Source organism: Arctopsyche grandis, chromosome 13 (genome assembly GCF_051622035.1).
Source record: "Arctopsyche grandis isolate Sample6627 chromosome 13, ASM5162203v2, whole genome shotgun sequence".
NCBI lineage: Eukaryota > Metazoa > Arthropoda > Insecta > Trichoptera > Hydropsychidae > Arctopsyche > Arctopsyche grandis.
Window position 1 is genome coordinate 17,074,622 of NC_135367.1, and position 18,227 is coordinate 17,092,848.

The window sequence follows — 18,227 nt, forward strand, 5'->3', positions numbered from 1 at the left end:
TGCGTTGTTAGCTAGAATTTAGCAAACGACCAGTACGAAAATAGTATACGGAAGTTCACAGTCATGTTTGGGGTACGTTACCGTTTGCATTATGTATAATATTATGGGTAACTGTGTCGCAAACATGTACGAAATACGTGAAAGTAATACTAATATGAGTACATGTGGTGTGACCAACTAGAAATTTTATTTGATATATGTTAAAGTTCACATTCATAAATTAATGTACGTTTATAAACAAGCTACTTAAAAAATTCTAATAATATATACATTTACATACATAAATATGTACATACATATTTGATCTAGTATTCCCATATACATATAATACAGGTTTGGGAAAGGCAGTGGATACATTCAACGTTTGCTATTTTTCTAAACATAACAGTAGAACTTTGACAATCAACTACTGGGGTGTTTCTACTCTTGAAGTTTCGAGCATCTAGAGAGGAATCCTCTTCACTTCACAAGTAACACTTTGAATAAACTTTGTTCTAGAAACAAATGCCATTCATTATGTATGTACATGTTTAGTTTTAGTTGCCTCCGTTACAGAGTACTTTGTATCAATATACATAAATATATAAGAGAGTGTATAATTTGGATCGTAAATTGACTTCAAAAGTTCATTTACATTTGGAAGATCAAAAACAATTGACAGGATTATCGTTAATACTTCAACAGCCAGTACTCGGTAGATAGTCAATCGACTAAGATAATATACACCATACAAGACAAAGGCGTAATATTGGTAAATCCTTCTGATGTAAATTTACACTCTGGAATCCGACGAGTTCAAAAATAAGACTATACCGGATTTAAAAAACAAGACAAAAATTAAACGCGGCGTACAAATAATCCCTTTGAAGAAAGACGATGCAATTGTTGCGAAGAAGGAAAACTCTTTGATGCACGTAAACATTGTAAAGAGTCGAAGACGGACACCTTTGAACAGACGCAATGATTTGGGGAAGAAGTAAAAGTGAAGAAGAAATAAAAAAGAAAGCCCATTCGACGAGCTAAATTAGGATTTGGACCGTTATGTACCGTTGATGAATTTTGCATCATACATACAATACAAAGTACATCAAACAAGATAATATGAATATAATTTTGGAAAATGAACTGAATTGTATGAATAATATTATATTATTAAATTTAAATATTTATGTAAATATTTTAGTGTTTATGTAAATATACCAAACCAAATTAAATCGTAGATAACAAACTCTAATCTGCACTTCATCTGTGGGAGCTTTATGGTAAGAACGGTAAACGGACTATTCCGCAAAAAGCGATTTCGCGCAAGTCACTTAAATATCGTGGAACATTTGGCACTAGAGTTCTCGTTAGTACAATATTTCGAGCGATCGAGATTTTAGTGACGTGCGTGAGGTCGCTTTTTGCGAAATAATCACCGAACCGGTAAGAACACACTTAGTAGTGTGTTATAGACTCCAGCTGTGATAGGCGTGTGTTCATGTTATTTTTAATTCGTACGATTTCATTATTTCGTCTAGTCTAAATATTAGTACATTGTCTTTTGTTTATAAGTTAGATCATAAGTTATTGCCTAAGTACTTTGATGATTATATAATAAGGAATAGAGATAAACATAGTTTTTATACTAGAAATTAGGACAAACTAGTTGTAAGTAGAGTAATAAAAAATAAGAAAGCTGGGGGTGTTTTTCACAGGGGTGTGCTCATGTATAAAGCCCTCCCTGAGTGCATCAGGTCTGCTAAGACCATGGATGCATTCTTGCGAGGTGCGAAGAGACACATCTGTGAGGGACGGTACATATAAGTTAATTATACATTTTAGAGTTAAGTAATTAAGATGTATTTTTAAATTAGCTTGATAGCTAAGATAATATATACATAAATAAATAAAGTTTCTCCTAAACTTCTTCAAATATGGAAATCTTCGTCATCAATAACAGTCAAACCTATGTATGTAAAACCTATATAAACCACCGAAAACACTCTAGGGGATAAATTTTTCCAATGATCGCGATGGCATAAATTAGTCGTGATTGTGTTTATTTTTCATGTGCAAAACTACCTATAAAAACACTGCAGTTTTAGTTCACATCTACACCATTACTACACATTAAACATGCACATGTAGACAAAACAATAATTTTTCAGTACATTGTCTAAGAACACATTCATATCTAACGTCAAGCTCCCATGAGCATTGTGTGAATGCATCCATATTAGGAATTGCATTACCGGTGTATCTATTTACAGCCAAAATATTGCCATTGGTAATTACCGGAAGTAATTTTATCGTGAATACACATACAAGCATATTATTGCATTCTAATCGATGTTTCGAATTTGTTTATATTCAGTATTAAATGTCCTAAGTGACTAAATTTTTGAGCCGGATAAATAGGTAGTATGCAAGGCAGTTAATCCATCTGTAAGTTTGACAGTTCTCTTGTAGCACCACTGATGCATTCGTAAGATTGGCTACACCAATGGTGTAGGCGTGAAATTTTTTTTTCGACTAATAAAGAGCGAATACCCGCCAATAAATTAATATTGTTCTCGCATCTTTTGAAAATAAACAACTGCAATGAATACTTATGGTATATTAGTACCTGCTATGTCCGTTCATTGAGACTATTTTTGTATTTTGATTTTTAAATGCTTTTTATTATTACTAAATTATGTTCACAATACATCTTATATATATTTTAATAGCTACTGATCTACTAATCATTTTCTATTTTACAATTTTAATTTAATTTTGTTAGCAATCATAGTATTATATTATTATAATGTTAATATGTACAGCGTAATAGGAAAAAGAGCTCAAAAACCTATTTACAATTCTTATAAATGCTCATAATACATCTAATACATAATATTAATTAAAGACTCTTTCGTTGACCTAAAGCAGATTGTGTTTAGGTAATCTAAACTATTTTTGTATGAAATTACTGTTAGCTAAATATTTTTTTCTTTAAGCAAGATATTATTTAGCTGTCAGCAGAGATGTTAATTTTATTTCAAAACTAGCTGAACCCCGGCATGCGTTGCAATGCCATAATAACGCATGCAATTCCCGTTCCCGTTCCCGTTCCCGTTCCCGTTCCCGTTCCCGTTCCCGTTATCGTTCCCATTTGTCGGAAAAACGCAAGTAGCAAACACATTTGAAATTATTGCGTTGCAATGACACTCATTCCCTTATTTTCCGTTTCCGTTCCCGTTTTTCCCCGTTTTTTTTTCACAGTAATCTTCCCGGACATGCACACAACAAATCCTGAAAGTTTCATCTTAATCGTAATGGTTTAGCAACCTATTCGAGACACACACACACACACACACAGACATTCATTTATATATATATATATATATATATATATATATATATATATATATATATATATATATATATATATATATATATATATTTATATATATAGATAAAGATAGATAATACTCTCAAAAGAGACGAATAGTTCAAAACAGGAAATAATGTTTATTACGGATGAACGGATCGATGTTCTTAAATGTAAGTGCAAGCCTAAATACAAAAGTAGGTAAAACCTTCCTGACAACGAGAAAAAGAAAACGACGAATCTTATCTACAGTGTTTAACATGAAAATATTTACATCGTTATTAATTTATTTTATTAACATGAATATTATATTTTGTATTGAAAACCCCTGTCCACCGCATCTATAGATACAAAATAGGCCCATAGGATAGTACTGGAAAAATGAATTACGCCAGAAAGAAGCCCGCGTGGCAACCACTGGGCTACACTGATGCATGCATACACTGAGTGGCAACACAGACCAACCAAATCATAATAAATGCGATCACACGGCTGTTTCAATTATGATTTTTAACTATAAAGAATGGTCTTATATGTAGGTTAACGTTTTTAGTAAAAAGTAACCACATCCACGATTTTTTTACATTTACCGGTTAAACGGTAATGCGAGGAATTAATTACCATGTACCCATAAATAAAATTTGACAGTAAATTTCGATCCCTAATTTATACATGCACAACGAGACAAAGAGTATTTGTCTAACATATGTTTTAAAGATTATGCATAGATTTGAATTGTCTACCTTTTCCTAAAATATGCACTTATAAAAGCTTTTTAAAATACATACCTACTTATTCAAATATAAAAGTGCATAATGTATCAGAGAGACATTTAATTATCAGATTGCGTCCGTCCAACATTGGAAATTCCGGACGTGCCGAAACACTCCCACGCTCCAGTCGTCTAAATACATAAAAACCGGATATAAACGGATGATATAATTCCGATAGCGAAAAATAGCCGGACTCAAAGAGCACGTGAGCGAGGACTATAACAATAACTATGTAGGTATATTTAAACGCGCGTAATCCGGATTCCGTATTTAGAGTAAGCGTAATGGTTCGTTTCTGACGAGCAGTGTAAACACTCCCCCGTGGAATTCCCGTCATACACGAGCTCACACATCACGTAGTCCATGATAAAATTATTATGATCATCTGTATGGTACACTGAGAGTGACACGTTTCTAAAATGCAACATCTCCGAAAGGTAGCCCTTTGAAATCCGAATCGGAAATTTATCGAAAAAAAAACGTGTGAATATTTTAAGGAAAGTTATATGACAGTTACGTATGATAGGAGGGAGCTGAAGAGTGTCATTTTTGACAATTTTATTTGACATTTTATGATTTCAAAGGGATTGGCTCTTGATGAAACCACCGTACTATTTGTCCATAGCTATAAGACATGCTTTGAAATACTGAAACAGTCGTCTCATTTGATCAACGTCAAATGTGCATTTTTCTTACTAATTGGTGGTTCAAAGTGACACAGAAAAGCAATTATTTCAAAATTTAAGATCTGAACTCGTGATTAAATCTGAAAGAATGTTGCGCGTTAGTTCAGATATGATTGAACAACGTAGTTTGTCAGAATCCTATAATCATGGGTAATAATATTGCATCAGAATAACCGGCTTAAATATTCCGAATGTATGTATGTACATATATACATACTACTGTGTATTAGTTATGAAGGATAAATACGACTATTTGGATTCTCCTACTATCCGGAAAAGTCTGAGTGTTTAAGATGACGAATAGCATTGAAACCAGAATCGCTTGCAATTTCCAAGAGGAAAAGATCAACTTTGAAGAACGGGAATTTCGTAGATGCCAAAAACGATAAAACGCACATCAAGATCAAGAGGAGAAGAAGAGTGTTTGAAACGTGTCCAACGACCACAATTATTCAACAATCACGAGATTTTATTACACCCGCTACTACACAGCATATTTTCGCGAGAATCGGACTCTCGAACCGAAGTGATTTTTCTTTTTGCCCGGAAAAATCTCAAGGCTGAAACGGCCGGAAAACGATGATTTATGAGGCATTTTAATGTCCCTTGTCCCTCTCCCTCTCCTTCTTTTCTTTTAGCAATTTATGTAACGTAATCGTATTAAAATCGGAAATTGCATTACGTATCGAGCAATTAAGTAACGAAATCAATAGAGTACATTTGTAAACTAATTATAACAAGATTTTATAAAGCCTAATAAATCAATTATTGTTTATAATTTTAGCTAGACATGATGAGACGAATAATTAAATAATATATCAAGTGCTTCCCAAACATTCAAAGCATTGATTATTGCTCAAAATTCATTTTTATACATACACTAGTGTTGTACCCGATGAAATATCATCGCATGGGTGTTGGCATATTAAGTTATTAAATAAAATAAAAAAAAAAGAAATGTGTCGGTCCTGGGTTGAATTTTTTACAAATACCTTTTAAATATAATTAATATAATATTTATATTTAATTTTTAATAAAAAATGGTAAAAACTAACTACCTACATATAAACAATATATGTAAAACACCAATAGAAAAATTAATTAATTAAATAAATTTTCAATAGATGGCGCTAAATACTCGGAGATTCGCCCAGAACATTGGTGGCAAACAGTATATATAGAAGTTTTTTTCTTTCGTTATTATATTCATATTATAATGGTACATTTTTTTGGCAGTGCTTTAGCTGTGACGTACATATGTATGTAGAATCGAAACGATTATTATAGTACGGAGAGCGTTATCGTAGAAACACACAAACAGACATAATACCGATATTATATATGTGATGATTTCTACCATAGTTGCCATAACAGGTTGCAAATACGACATTTATGGTTAGATTTTTTGTAAATATGTAAGTGCTAACCATTATCATTAGGCAATACAATAGAGTCATCTATGAACAAACTGGTATAGTTGTTTACAATTAACAAATTCGATATACCTACAACGAATTTACGAGAACGCATTTTACATGGGCTTTAAAGTATAGTCGATCGTTTGCTAGCAGGTTTAAGAGATGAGATCGATTGCCAGCAACTATTTATTTATATATGTAATTACTAGTTAGGCAGTTCGATCACAAGTAATTGTGCCTAACTAGTACTACATAAATAATTATTACTTGTGATCGAACTGCCTAACTCGTAAATATATAAATAATTACTTTCTAGCAATCGATATATTAAACCTGCTAGCAAAAGAACGACTATACTCTAGAACGGACCGATTTTAGCGATTTTTTTATGTAGGTAGCATATTTATAATAATCAACAATTTCGAGATGCTAGAAACTCAAACTCAACTAATTTGTGCGAAACTTAAGGGGGGAAAAGAATGCCGATTTCTTAAATCCGTCACAACAAAACTAAATAATCGGCAACTCTAACTCTGGGTTTTAATAACCACCCAAATCTCGACAGCAGTGTATATGAATCGAATAATTACTCGATTCCGGCCGGGACTTGAACCCACGACCTCTCTACTGGTATACATGTATGTAAATTCTACCAGTGAGCTACACTGTAGTTGAGTATTACTATGAAAGCCAAATATAAGCATGTCAATTTCAATGTAAAATAAAAAGAAAGGAAATTTGTGGATTTTTTAATACAGGTATAAATACACCCATTTATTTTTTACTAACACGACATCTATTGTCAACATTGTAAACAAATATTATTCAACACCAATTACAAACATCGACCATCACACATTACAATCATCATAGAGACATCTGTAGACAAATTTTTGCAGCATTTTTAAATATCAACGAATCATTAGATGTTGTAATTTGTTGTTAACTCAAACTTTGCGAGAAATACGTCAGGATTGCCAATTTTTTTTAACAGTCTCCAATGAAATCAGATAAATTGGCAAACTCTGAAAGGACACGATTGACCTTGGAGTCACATATCCAAGGTCTGGCCAGCAACAAAGCCAGGGATAGAACCCGTAACCCCACAACCGAAAGCATTAAACGTTAACCACTGATGTATGTTGCTGGTTATTTAAATTCAAAGATAATCATATTGGTGAGGAGTTAACTACAGAAAAATGACTAACAGAATGAGAAAATGAAAATTCACTAACAAACCACACCAAAATGAACTGTCATTGTCAATTTATAAGAATTAAAAGGTTTGATCAAGGTTTTAAAAAAGCAAACATAAAATAACGAAATGACTCATGTTTAGGGATCAACCGTAGAAGATGTATAAAACATACATATGTATGTACATATGCTGAATACATATGTTGATGAAAAATCAAATCAAGGATTGAAATACTATAACAATAACAAATGTATATGTATGTGCATAGTTACAATATTAGAAAGTAGATGAACATAGCCCAAGAGTGTTTAGATTTTAGAAGAATTGTGTTGAAAGTTGCGCAAGATATACAGAAATAGAATGGAATAGGACGATGATTAACAAAAATGTATATAAAACAATGGTATTATTGTAAAACGAAGCAGAAGAATTTAAATAGCTGAAAGTATTTGCTGTAAACAATTCGTACACGTGTTTCCGAAATCAAAATGATGGCTTAAAATACATTCATTCATACCAAGACCATCAATAAATGCCCCACGATCTTCAACCATCGACTGGCGATGTTTAATTTATTTATTTCTGTCCTCCACTACATTTTTACAGCGATGAGTAAAATTCGAACGATGCCATAAAAAATGTGAAAAATTCACGTAAACACATATCTTTATACATTTTCCTACAATATATCAAACGTTATCCTTGCACACTTCAAACAAGACTACTGCGCTTTCTTTCTTCTTATTAGCATGCGGTAAGACTTTGTCTCAATTATGAGATGTTTTTCCTAGAGTTTTGTTTTGTTTTTTTTTTTTTTGAATCAAGTGGACGCGTGAATAATTAGCGGAAGAGTTCCTCAATCATCACAACTTTTCAAAATATACAAAAACACGTCCGTGGTGGACTATTTCTGAACGCAGACATTTTTATGTAAGTAAAACGTCAGATATCGCAAAACACGTCAACGAAGCACATACATACATACACAAACACGTAACGAAAGACGGAAGATCATCACATCATCAGCGACTGAAGGAAACTAGTGTTGAGGATGATATAAATTTTACAAAAACTTGGAGAAAAGTCATCAAAGTCAAAGTCTAACGATTTGTTAACTCTACTAATCGGGAAACTCGCTAGAAATATAGAAAACTTGAAATATAAAAAATAAATAGGAAACTGGTGATTTCGACTCATCAAATTGTTTCTAAGCTTTACTACGAGTCGATTTTATTGTCTAACTAAGGTGGTTACATTGAAAGCAATTAAATACGTAAATAGTGAAAAGTAACCACTTGCAGCTTTGTCTGTTGTATTGGAATTATAAGGTTATGAAATTATATAGTAATTCGAATGATTTATATGACTTTTTAAGAGGCTACTTGCTGCCAAGATTTGTACCTTATTTCATTTGATTCCAGATCGACTGTTCCTGTCAAGATTTGGTAGTTTCATTTGGTTGAAGTTATGATCTCAAATGACTTTATTGAATTATCAAATGAAATTTACGGTCGTTTCATTTACAGTCCATACACACCAAAATAATGAAAGATACATATGTACATAGGTACATATATATTTTTTATATCGTCATATTATTAAGTCGGTACTTACTACTATTGAATGACCTATCATTCTAAAAAAAACCAAGTGCTTTCTTACTCTTAACTGATCCTTCATTGCAAATTTGTACAATAATAGATCGTGACATCAAAAAGCAAAGTAAGATCAAATATACTAGCAAAACAGTTTTACCACTCCAAAATAGAGGAGGAGAGGCAATTATTTCTGTTATTTTGTACTGGTCTCTCTCTATAATGGACAAAATACAAGCAGAAGACAATGAAGAGAATAAAAGTACAATTCAACAACTGCTAACGTGCTCTCTTCGGACTACCAAGGGGTTGCAGCGCGTCGCATTTTTATTGAAGGGTATGTACCTAACTTTGAGGCCTTTCTCAGGATGAGAGTGGCCTCCTTACGTTATCGTTTCTCTGTATCGTCAAATTGTATTCTTGCTGCCGCGACTACTCATTTTCATTCATCACTGTGTATTCGATGGAAGGAACTGCTACTCCGACTACCATAAATTATTTTTCAATCGATTGATTAATTAATTTGTTTATTTATATATGTATTATTATATCATAAAATATAATAATAATATACATATAATTTATATGTATATAATTATTATCGTCATTATTTTTATATTTATTTTATCATTTGTATTTTTTATTATTATTTAAGTATATGATATTTAAGCTTTAAGCAATATTTGGAACAGGAAAATACCTTGATTTTATTATAACAGATGTTCTATAGCTGTCAGTCGAATTGTATATGTATATGTACATATGTACATATGTAGTCTGATTTTTACAAGCTTTTTATAATTTAACAAAAGTGTCTATTGTACTTCACGTCATTCGTCTGTTTTCCGATGACATTTTGGATTTTTGTTCACTGTTCATACTTTCTAACTATAAAATACGAAGTATAGTAATTTTTTCTTTTCCCATTCCGAATATATGTACATAAATAATATAAATCGAACCTTTGTGTGTTTTTATCTCTAGGATATTTTTTTGAGATAGTTTTTTGAGATAGTTTTGCTCGTGCAAAAAAACCATTGCTAGGTCAAATCTGTACCGTTGCGTCTCTTCGCAAACCTCACCTCTCCGAGTGTTTTCGGTAATACTTCATCCTTGTATTGACATAGGTTTGACAGATAAACTTTCCAAAATAATTAAATTAACAATGACATGAAGACACGCCTATCACAGTTAGTGTCCGATCTATGTATGAATGTACGCGTCCCGTGCCACACTTAGGGCGAAATCACACAGCGTGGGATGTGGGACGTGGGTTTTTTTTTAGATAGTTTTAAACATATCTATAGAAAAAATATGGTGTTCATGGTACCGTGCATGGGATATTCTTTTCAAAACGACACATTCGAGCGGTTTCGTTGAAATTGTATAGTAGTTTTTATCCTTTTGAAAATTTTTTATGATATTTTCACCATGAATCAATTGCTCTACTTTTAGAAGCAGAAACAATAGAAAGCAAACAAGTAAAATTTTCCAAGTTGCATTCGGCTCCATCCCTAAACTCTACTACACTAAAAGAAATCTGCTTGAAGCTGAACATATGTACCTATACTTTTGTAACAGAAACAAACGCTACAAACGATTACAGCATACACTACCTATAACGGTCTTGGCATAAATTTCCAAACCATACAATCATTTATTAGGTTGTCAAACTCGATACGTTAACTTCTCACACTACCTGGACATTGTCTCGTTGACTCACTTCCTCTCGCCATTCACACCCACGATATCCCAATCACCGGTACACCATCTTGGCACTGACGCAAGTTGATTAATCATTTTTCGAGTCGTACTATTGTCAGTTCGATATTTTCGGCAAACGAGGGGACAACGTCCCGTCACCACTGACATATAGTAGAACATCCCAAAACACACATTCAAATCTATACCTAGGACTCGAGACAATGGACAATCGGTAGAAAGTTCTTAATAAGTGGTGAAATTACTGCCTTGGACATCCGTGGGTTTCATTGACGTCACCGTGTCACAGAAATACGTAAAGGATTCGCCACGCTTGCTTGTAGCCGAGACGATAATAGAATCTGCCAAAATTGGCCACGGTTGTGTATCACTGCACACGACCGTACCGACATCATCTTTCCACTGTGTGCTCTTGGGTATGTGTGTGTTCACAAAATAAGCCGAAATAAATGACAAGTCGAATCAAAATCAAAAAACTTTTACGTCACTGGCTTTCGATCAGAGACAATGCAGACTAAATTTAAAGTGCAAGCATCGAAATTAAGTAATGACACATCGTGGGCTTAAATCGAACCACATACTCGATGTCTCGAATGAATGACTGTCGTCGTCCTGTTAGGAAGATGCGAGAATTCGGACGGTCTTGTCATTTGATGATTCTGAGAAATTCCCACTGTGAAATTTCGATGGTTAAAAAACAACTCTGAATTTCAAATTTTATTATATACCGAAAGAGAAAATGAGTGGAAAGCCAAAATAGAATATGCAAATGAAAATTAAATATATACAATACCGGCTATCTTACTATATTGTAAAATTTAAAAGCGATTATTATATAAAACGACAGAGTTAACTCATTCAAAATGATCGTGGGAGGCAGACTGGAGAAGACATCCATTATTCAAACGGTTTCAAAGGGTCAATGAAGTTGACCCATAGAACTCTCAACATGAGGCCAACCCTCCCCCTCCACTCCGAATATAAGTAGTCTGGAAGACCTTTCTATCGGAGAAGGAGACGGTTGTCCACCTATTTTGCATCAGATCAACCGCGAATCAGTGCTCTATATTAAATAAAACAATAAAATATAGTACATTTCAAAACTATAATTGGAACAAAAAGGTGAGGATATCACTAGACAATTTGGAATATTGGTATTTCTAAAAATCTATCAATACCAAAATCACTTCACATTACTAGACAAGCTAAAGTACTAAATCTATGTAGATTGTTCAAGAATTTGGTGATGCAAAATTTACGTTTGAGAAAAGGTGTAATATTCGAAACAAAAATAATATTGGAAAAAACAAACTATGTATTAAGTTCTTGAGAATTTGAGCCTAAAAATACAAAGATTTATGGCAAATTTCCTAATTACATAAAGCCCATATTTTTTAGGCACTACGTAACTATTAACACGCATTAGGACACCTCTAAGTATAAAAACATTTCCAATAAACTATGTAACATAAGCTGTACAATGTTATATATATATATATATATATATATATATATATATATATATATATATATATATATATTACCAAAAGCATATAAAGTATGTAGATATCGTAAGCAGGGCTGGCCCAAAGGGGCTACAGACTAGACACGTGCTTAGGGGCGTCACGAAGCATTCTCAATTTTTACTTTATATATGTACGAAGTAACAATATATGAAGTTTTGTAATCATGCGAAAATTCGAACTCGAGATATTGACTGATTCGAAATCAGAATCAATTACTGATCACGTTTTCGTGGTCTAGAAAAATGTGTGTGTCTGTGTATTTTGGGGATTTTTTGATTTTTTATCGAACTGAAACTTATGTAGTATCTATCGGTTACTGAAATTTTTATCGATACGACGCAAATTTTTAAGTTGACCGGAAATGGTACCCCCCCTAATAGGTGTCCTCTTTTTTTATGTTTTAGAATTCAACTATCTCCCAAACCGCTAACTTCATTATTTCATTTTGACCTTTTAAATTATTTTTATTTTCTTGATATTTAATGTGTATAATACTGATAGTGATTTTAAGTTTTAAAAAAAATTGAACAAAATCCGAAACCGGAAGTAGAACTTTTGTCTTGTGCAAGTTTCCATACATTTGCGCTCAATTTGTATCGAAAATGCTGTCATAGCTATTAGTATTTCATAAGGTTGCCGGTATGTGTGAATGTGTCTATACGGTTCAATATCGAAATTTATTTTGGAATCTTCTTATATTTCTCAAATACATAGATAAAGTCATGGGTTGGTCACATCCGAATTTATTATATTTTTTTTAAATTGAAAAAAAGGCTTTCTTTGAAATTATAAAACATTTTATAATCGACTTAATTTTTCTACTCTAAGTAAAAATACTTACTATAAAATATTATAATTTACGAGAAACGCAGAAAGTCGACTTTCAAATATCAACGACTTAGGTATGTCATAAGTCTTACGAATTAAGCTTGTCATACAATAAACTGTCGTCGGTACAAATGGTTACTTGGAATTGTATTTTAATAAAATACTGCTGAAACGTCATGATGTTAACAAAATATTGAAAATTTGTTATCAATTCTTCATTCAAGCTAAAGCAAGAAAAATGTATTTTAAATCATTTTCGATAGTATTTGAATATTTTATTGTTATATTGTTACGTAAATATTATACTCTATTTTAAAAATTTAAAATTCTTAATAAAATAGAACGAAAGATAGTTTCTAAATTTAATTTTATGTATTTTTTAAAATATTTTCCACAATGAATATAAAATATTTTATAACATGTTCTTTTTGCAATTTTTATTTTATTCATTTTTAATAATAATATTATACATATATATATATTAAACATTAAAACGTGTCTATGTTTTTGAATAAAAATTTGTAAATTTAATTTTATGTTTTTTTTTCTTAATATACTTCTTTCCAATATCAACCTTTTATAAATTTTATTGTTTTATAAAAAAATTTAAGTGGAGGGGGTGGGGCTGAAAATCATATAATATAATCTGCCTAGGGGCGTTATATACCCTAGAATCGGGCCTGAACGTAAGTAAATATGTATGTATGTATATATGTAAATTCTTTATTTAACAAAAAATCAAACTACTAGAATAGGTTTTCAATCCAAGATAAAGGAAGAGCTCATCGTAAACCGTAAAATCCAATATTCTGTTATCATCGCCGGTGTATCTATAAATCATGACGTTAAAAAGTTCCCATATAAATAAGATTATTAAAAGTTTTATTATTCCAAAATAACATTGATACAGCTTACGAAAAATTCGAGAGATGTGAAGCAAGATTACAAAACAAAATGAGAAACCCTTGATTTATCACATTTTTAAATGTCAACCATCCCTATATGTAGTGAAAAGTCAATGAATTCAAGCAATTATTTTTAGTATGAAAACCAACAATAAATTATACAAAGAGTTTTGATTTCTACATCTTGTTTTTGTACTGTCATACTTAGCCTATATCTCGACAGCATAAATCTACTGGGAAATTCTGACTTTGAACCATAATATTAATCGCCAAATGTGACCCAGGAGTACTGGAGGGGTATGACAGTGACTCCAGCAGCAGCGACGACAACAGACGACAACAACAGCAACACAGCAGCCGGTCAGATCTGTGAGCTTTTCACAACATTGAGTCACCTCAGCAGCTGGTCTATTTCTGTACCGGTCGGTCCGTGTAGCACGGCAGCCGCCGACCGTCCCTCATGTGTCACAACATTCGCAGTTGCCACACTTCAATTTAGGACCCCACTGTCAGATGGCAATTTACACCGATAAACGAACGCTTTTCCTGCTTCCAATCCCTCTTTCTCTCTCGATTTTCTAGAAGACGGAACTTTTTGCCGTGTAATCGTCGCCGGAAAGACCGGAGGTCGAGTCAGACGGAAAGCTTGAAAGCTTCTTTTTCGACGGATGCAGATTACCACACACATCGCTGACACATGTGATGTTGCTTCGCTACAACAAAACGTCTAGAAACAAAAGGGATTGACTGACGCGACCGTGACCCATTAAAGCGATACGTCTGGTGAAAGCTTTTCGGCACACTGAGATTTTTAGTAACTGAATATATCTAAAACAATGTCTATTGCTTTTTTGCAATGTCCAACAATTTCGACCGGCTCTTGTTTAGCGTTACGTCCCACGTACACCCACAACCCGGCATATTTACATCTATAAATACAAGGTTCATCACTCACTCTTCCTCACATTAGTCTGGGAACTTAAGATTAATATTAGTTAGTATATACAAATTTGACTCACATTGAAACGCTGCACGCAGATCGGTATCCCATCTAAGGATGTGTCAGTTGAGATCCTCTCCGAGCTTCCTCTCAAAAGCTCGGCTAGAAGTTCAACGCTCGGTTCCGGTCTTCTTTTGGGTTCGTTCGTCTGCTTCGATGAAGACAGTCCTTCCAATTTGGAAGGACTCGACGTAGTCCGCTGATGGAACACTGTCACTCTGTTAACACCTTCTGGAGCGGTTGTCACTGGATTTGGGGCTGAGTAAGGTATATTGGCACTCACTTTACGCTTTGGAGACGATCGTATAACAGACTTTTGTGTCGGCGAGCCGGAAAGACCGAAAGAACTCTTCAATTGAGTATCGTCTAATGATAGATTTCCGGCACCTCTCGTTCTAACCACGTTTGGTTTAGGCTCAGGTATTCCGACAGAACTCGTCGTTGAATTTAGAGACGTTCGACTGGAACTCACATTCGGACTTACCGATCTTTGTGGTGGAGATGCCACTAGTTCGTCCAAAAATTTAAGTTCTTCGTCGTGCTTGGAAAGTTTTCCCAATTCGGGTTTTTTCATTTCAGCTTCTAGCATTTGGCCGTAAGGACCTCGTAAAGGTCGTTTGGAATAGCGACGAGGTACGTGCGAACATCTTTCTTTTCCAGATTGGCATTTAGATTCACTGTCTGATAAATCTGACGGATTGAACGGTGATGGAGATGCAGTTCGATCTCTGACTGGAGTTGATAATCCACCTGATTCGCTCTCACCTTCTGACAGAGAATCAGTGCGCGCTAACAGGTTGCACTTTTTACTGCATATTTTCGGCACTCCTCCGAAGTCTTCCTTTTCTTCGGAGCTTTGGTATGTTAACGTTGGACGCGAGTTCCACCTAGGTTCGGTAAGAGATTTCGGCCAATTAGGTGTCGATTGATCATCTCCATCTGGACTGAGAGACTCGTCGTGACTGGCACTCCATATGCAAGCCGTTTCCTGTCCCGTCCACGGACCGTCTGATTGTTTCAACGTGCCAACATCATTCGACGGCGTCCTAGAATGACGTTTGTTATTGTTGTACCCGATGAAGACCTCACCGTTACCGGTCTCCAAGTTAACTATCTCACCGTTGGGTACATCAGGATATTCGCTTTCGTTAAATTGCGCAGATATGACCGATTCGGGGAGGATCAGACCGCTTATTTCGTCTTGTATAGGCCATTTTGTTATATAAATACCCTTTCTCCGTTTGGACTTATCTAGGACGCGTCTCCTCTCCTCGGGCGGTGGGGGAGGAGGCAGTTTACTCGCGTTTTGAACTGTCGCCAATAAGTTCTCTACTTGTTCGCTTGTAATAGTTTCATCATCGGTTGCCTCCAAAGCGTTCTGATCTTTCTGCGACTTTTCGTCGTTGTTCAACCACTGATCGGACGGTATGCTAGACCACTCTTTCACTATACACTCGTACACTGGCACAGGTATCACACTCGCGGTAGCCGTCTTCAGAATCTTACCCTCGGGGGTTTCGATGAATATTTGAGCTTGGCTACATTCCTCAATCGCACTTCCACTAGCCGATTCGTTTTCACCACTTTCCACAGATTCGCTCGCCGACGAGGACGGTTCCGATTTGTTCTTTTGCTCGACCGGTATGGGAAATTCGAACGGACACAAACTCTCCAAAGTACTTTCGACCGGCGATAAAGTATCACTGTGAGCCTGGGCACTGTCCGCTAAGGATAGATCGCTCTCTTCACGCACTTCGCGCAACTTATCGGGAAAGTATTGCAAACTCTTCCGTTCACCGCATTCGATGGGACAGAATGACATGTCAGAGTCGACGCTTGCACTCCGTCCGGGAAGTGGATGTGTGAGGGATCTCGTACCGGAATGTTTATGTGATAAATCTGGTACTACTGTGGGTATTCTGCTTAAGGGTAGATTCACAGTGAGGCCTTCGTCCGAGCCGACGGCTGAATCTATGGAAGGGGTCGATCCAGCGTCTAAGGTGGTAGTCGTCGAAGGGCTGATGGACCTGGGCGATCCGTCTTTTTTTCTGGGTAGAGTGAGATCTGCGACACATAGGCCTGAAGTCGAAGCATCTTCGACTGTGGGCAGCCGCGGTTTGGCGTTGTTTCTGATGTATTTGCCGTCTATTGGGTTGAAGTCTACTTGAGAGAAGGAAGCGCTGCGGAATGGGATGGTGCGTTGGGCATAGGATCCTACGATGGTGCGCGCTTCCGCCTTTTGCAGCTGGATGTCCATGGGGTCGAAAGTGTCTTGATGGGTGGGTGCATCGTGGTGGCTGAGGGCTCTTTGAGGCTGGGTGGCTGTAGGAGTTGGAGGTTTGTGCCTGTGGTGCCTGGGTGGAGGCAGAGGTGGCGGTGCTGGTGGAGGCGCCCTGCCCATGAGGCGCTCCGTGAGCTCCCGCAGCCGCTCTGTCTTGTCAGGGCGGCGCCTCTCAGGGTTGTTGTTGTTGTTGGTGGGGGCGGGGGCGGAGGGCGCGCGCCCCAGCCGCAAGCGGTGCAGGCGGTCCAGCGCGGGTGTTGGGGCTGCGCGACAGCAGGCGGCGCGCGACTGCCCACAGCAGCCGGTGGGCGCGCGCCCCGTCCCCTGGCGCTCCGCCCCCCGCCCCGGCGCCTGTGGCCCCGTCCCCGTCCCCGTCCCTGTCCCCGTCCCCGGCCCCGCGCTATATTTAGCGGCCGCCAGCCGCACGCCGTACCGCACGCCGCCCACCGACACGTACCCCGCTCCCGCCCTGCAACAACCGTCACAACACACACATCATTCACGTTTATTATATCTTAAGCCTAACCTGTTGCTCCGTGTCAGTCGTACGCGCACCCAACTACCGCGTGCATACGACTGACGTATCATATACTGATCGAAACAATAATTTATTTATTTATTTATTCTAAACAGACCATTGTGGCATAACAGGAATTCCTAAAGCGCCACAATGGTCAAAAAATATAACACAAAAACAAAATAACAATTAAACATAAACATAAATACATCCATACATAAACATAAAAAATAGCATTTAATAATAACAGATAAAGTAAAAATATCAAATAAAATATAGCATAAGGAATGCCTTGCACCTACAGCCAGTTTCAATAAATATGTAAGAAACAACTACAAATACAAAACATCCCTGTAAGGCCCAAATGGAAGAGAGTTAATCAAAATTTCACTCATAAATCACAATCAATCATGAAAACAATGATGA

General features: G+C 35.8%; 1 protein-coding gene across 1 annotated transcript in view; it reads right to left on the reverse strand.

Annotated features, from left to right (window-relative positions):
- LOC143921617 (rho guanine nucleotide exchange factor 17-like) overlaps nucleotides 1-18,227 on the reverse strand; it is a 55,216-nt gene that overhangs the window by 35,120 nt on the left and 1,869 nt on the right. Inside the window, exon 2 of the mRNA XM_077444970.1 lies at nucleotides 15,023-17,753. Within this exon, the coding sequence (XP_077301096.1) occupies nucleotides 15,023-17,753 (2,731 nt within the window). The remainder of the gene's footprint in view (nucleotides 1-15,022; nucleotides 17,754-18,227) is intronic.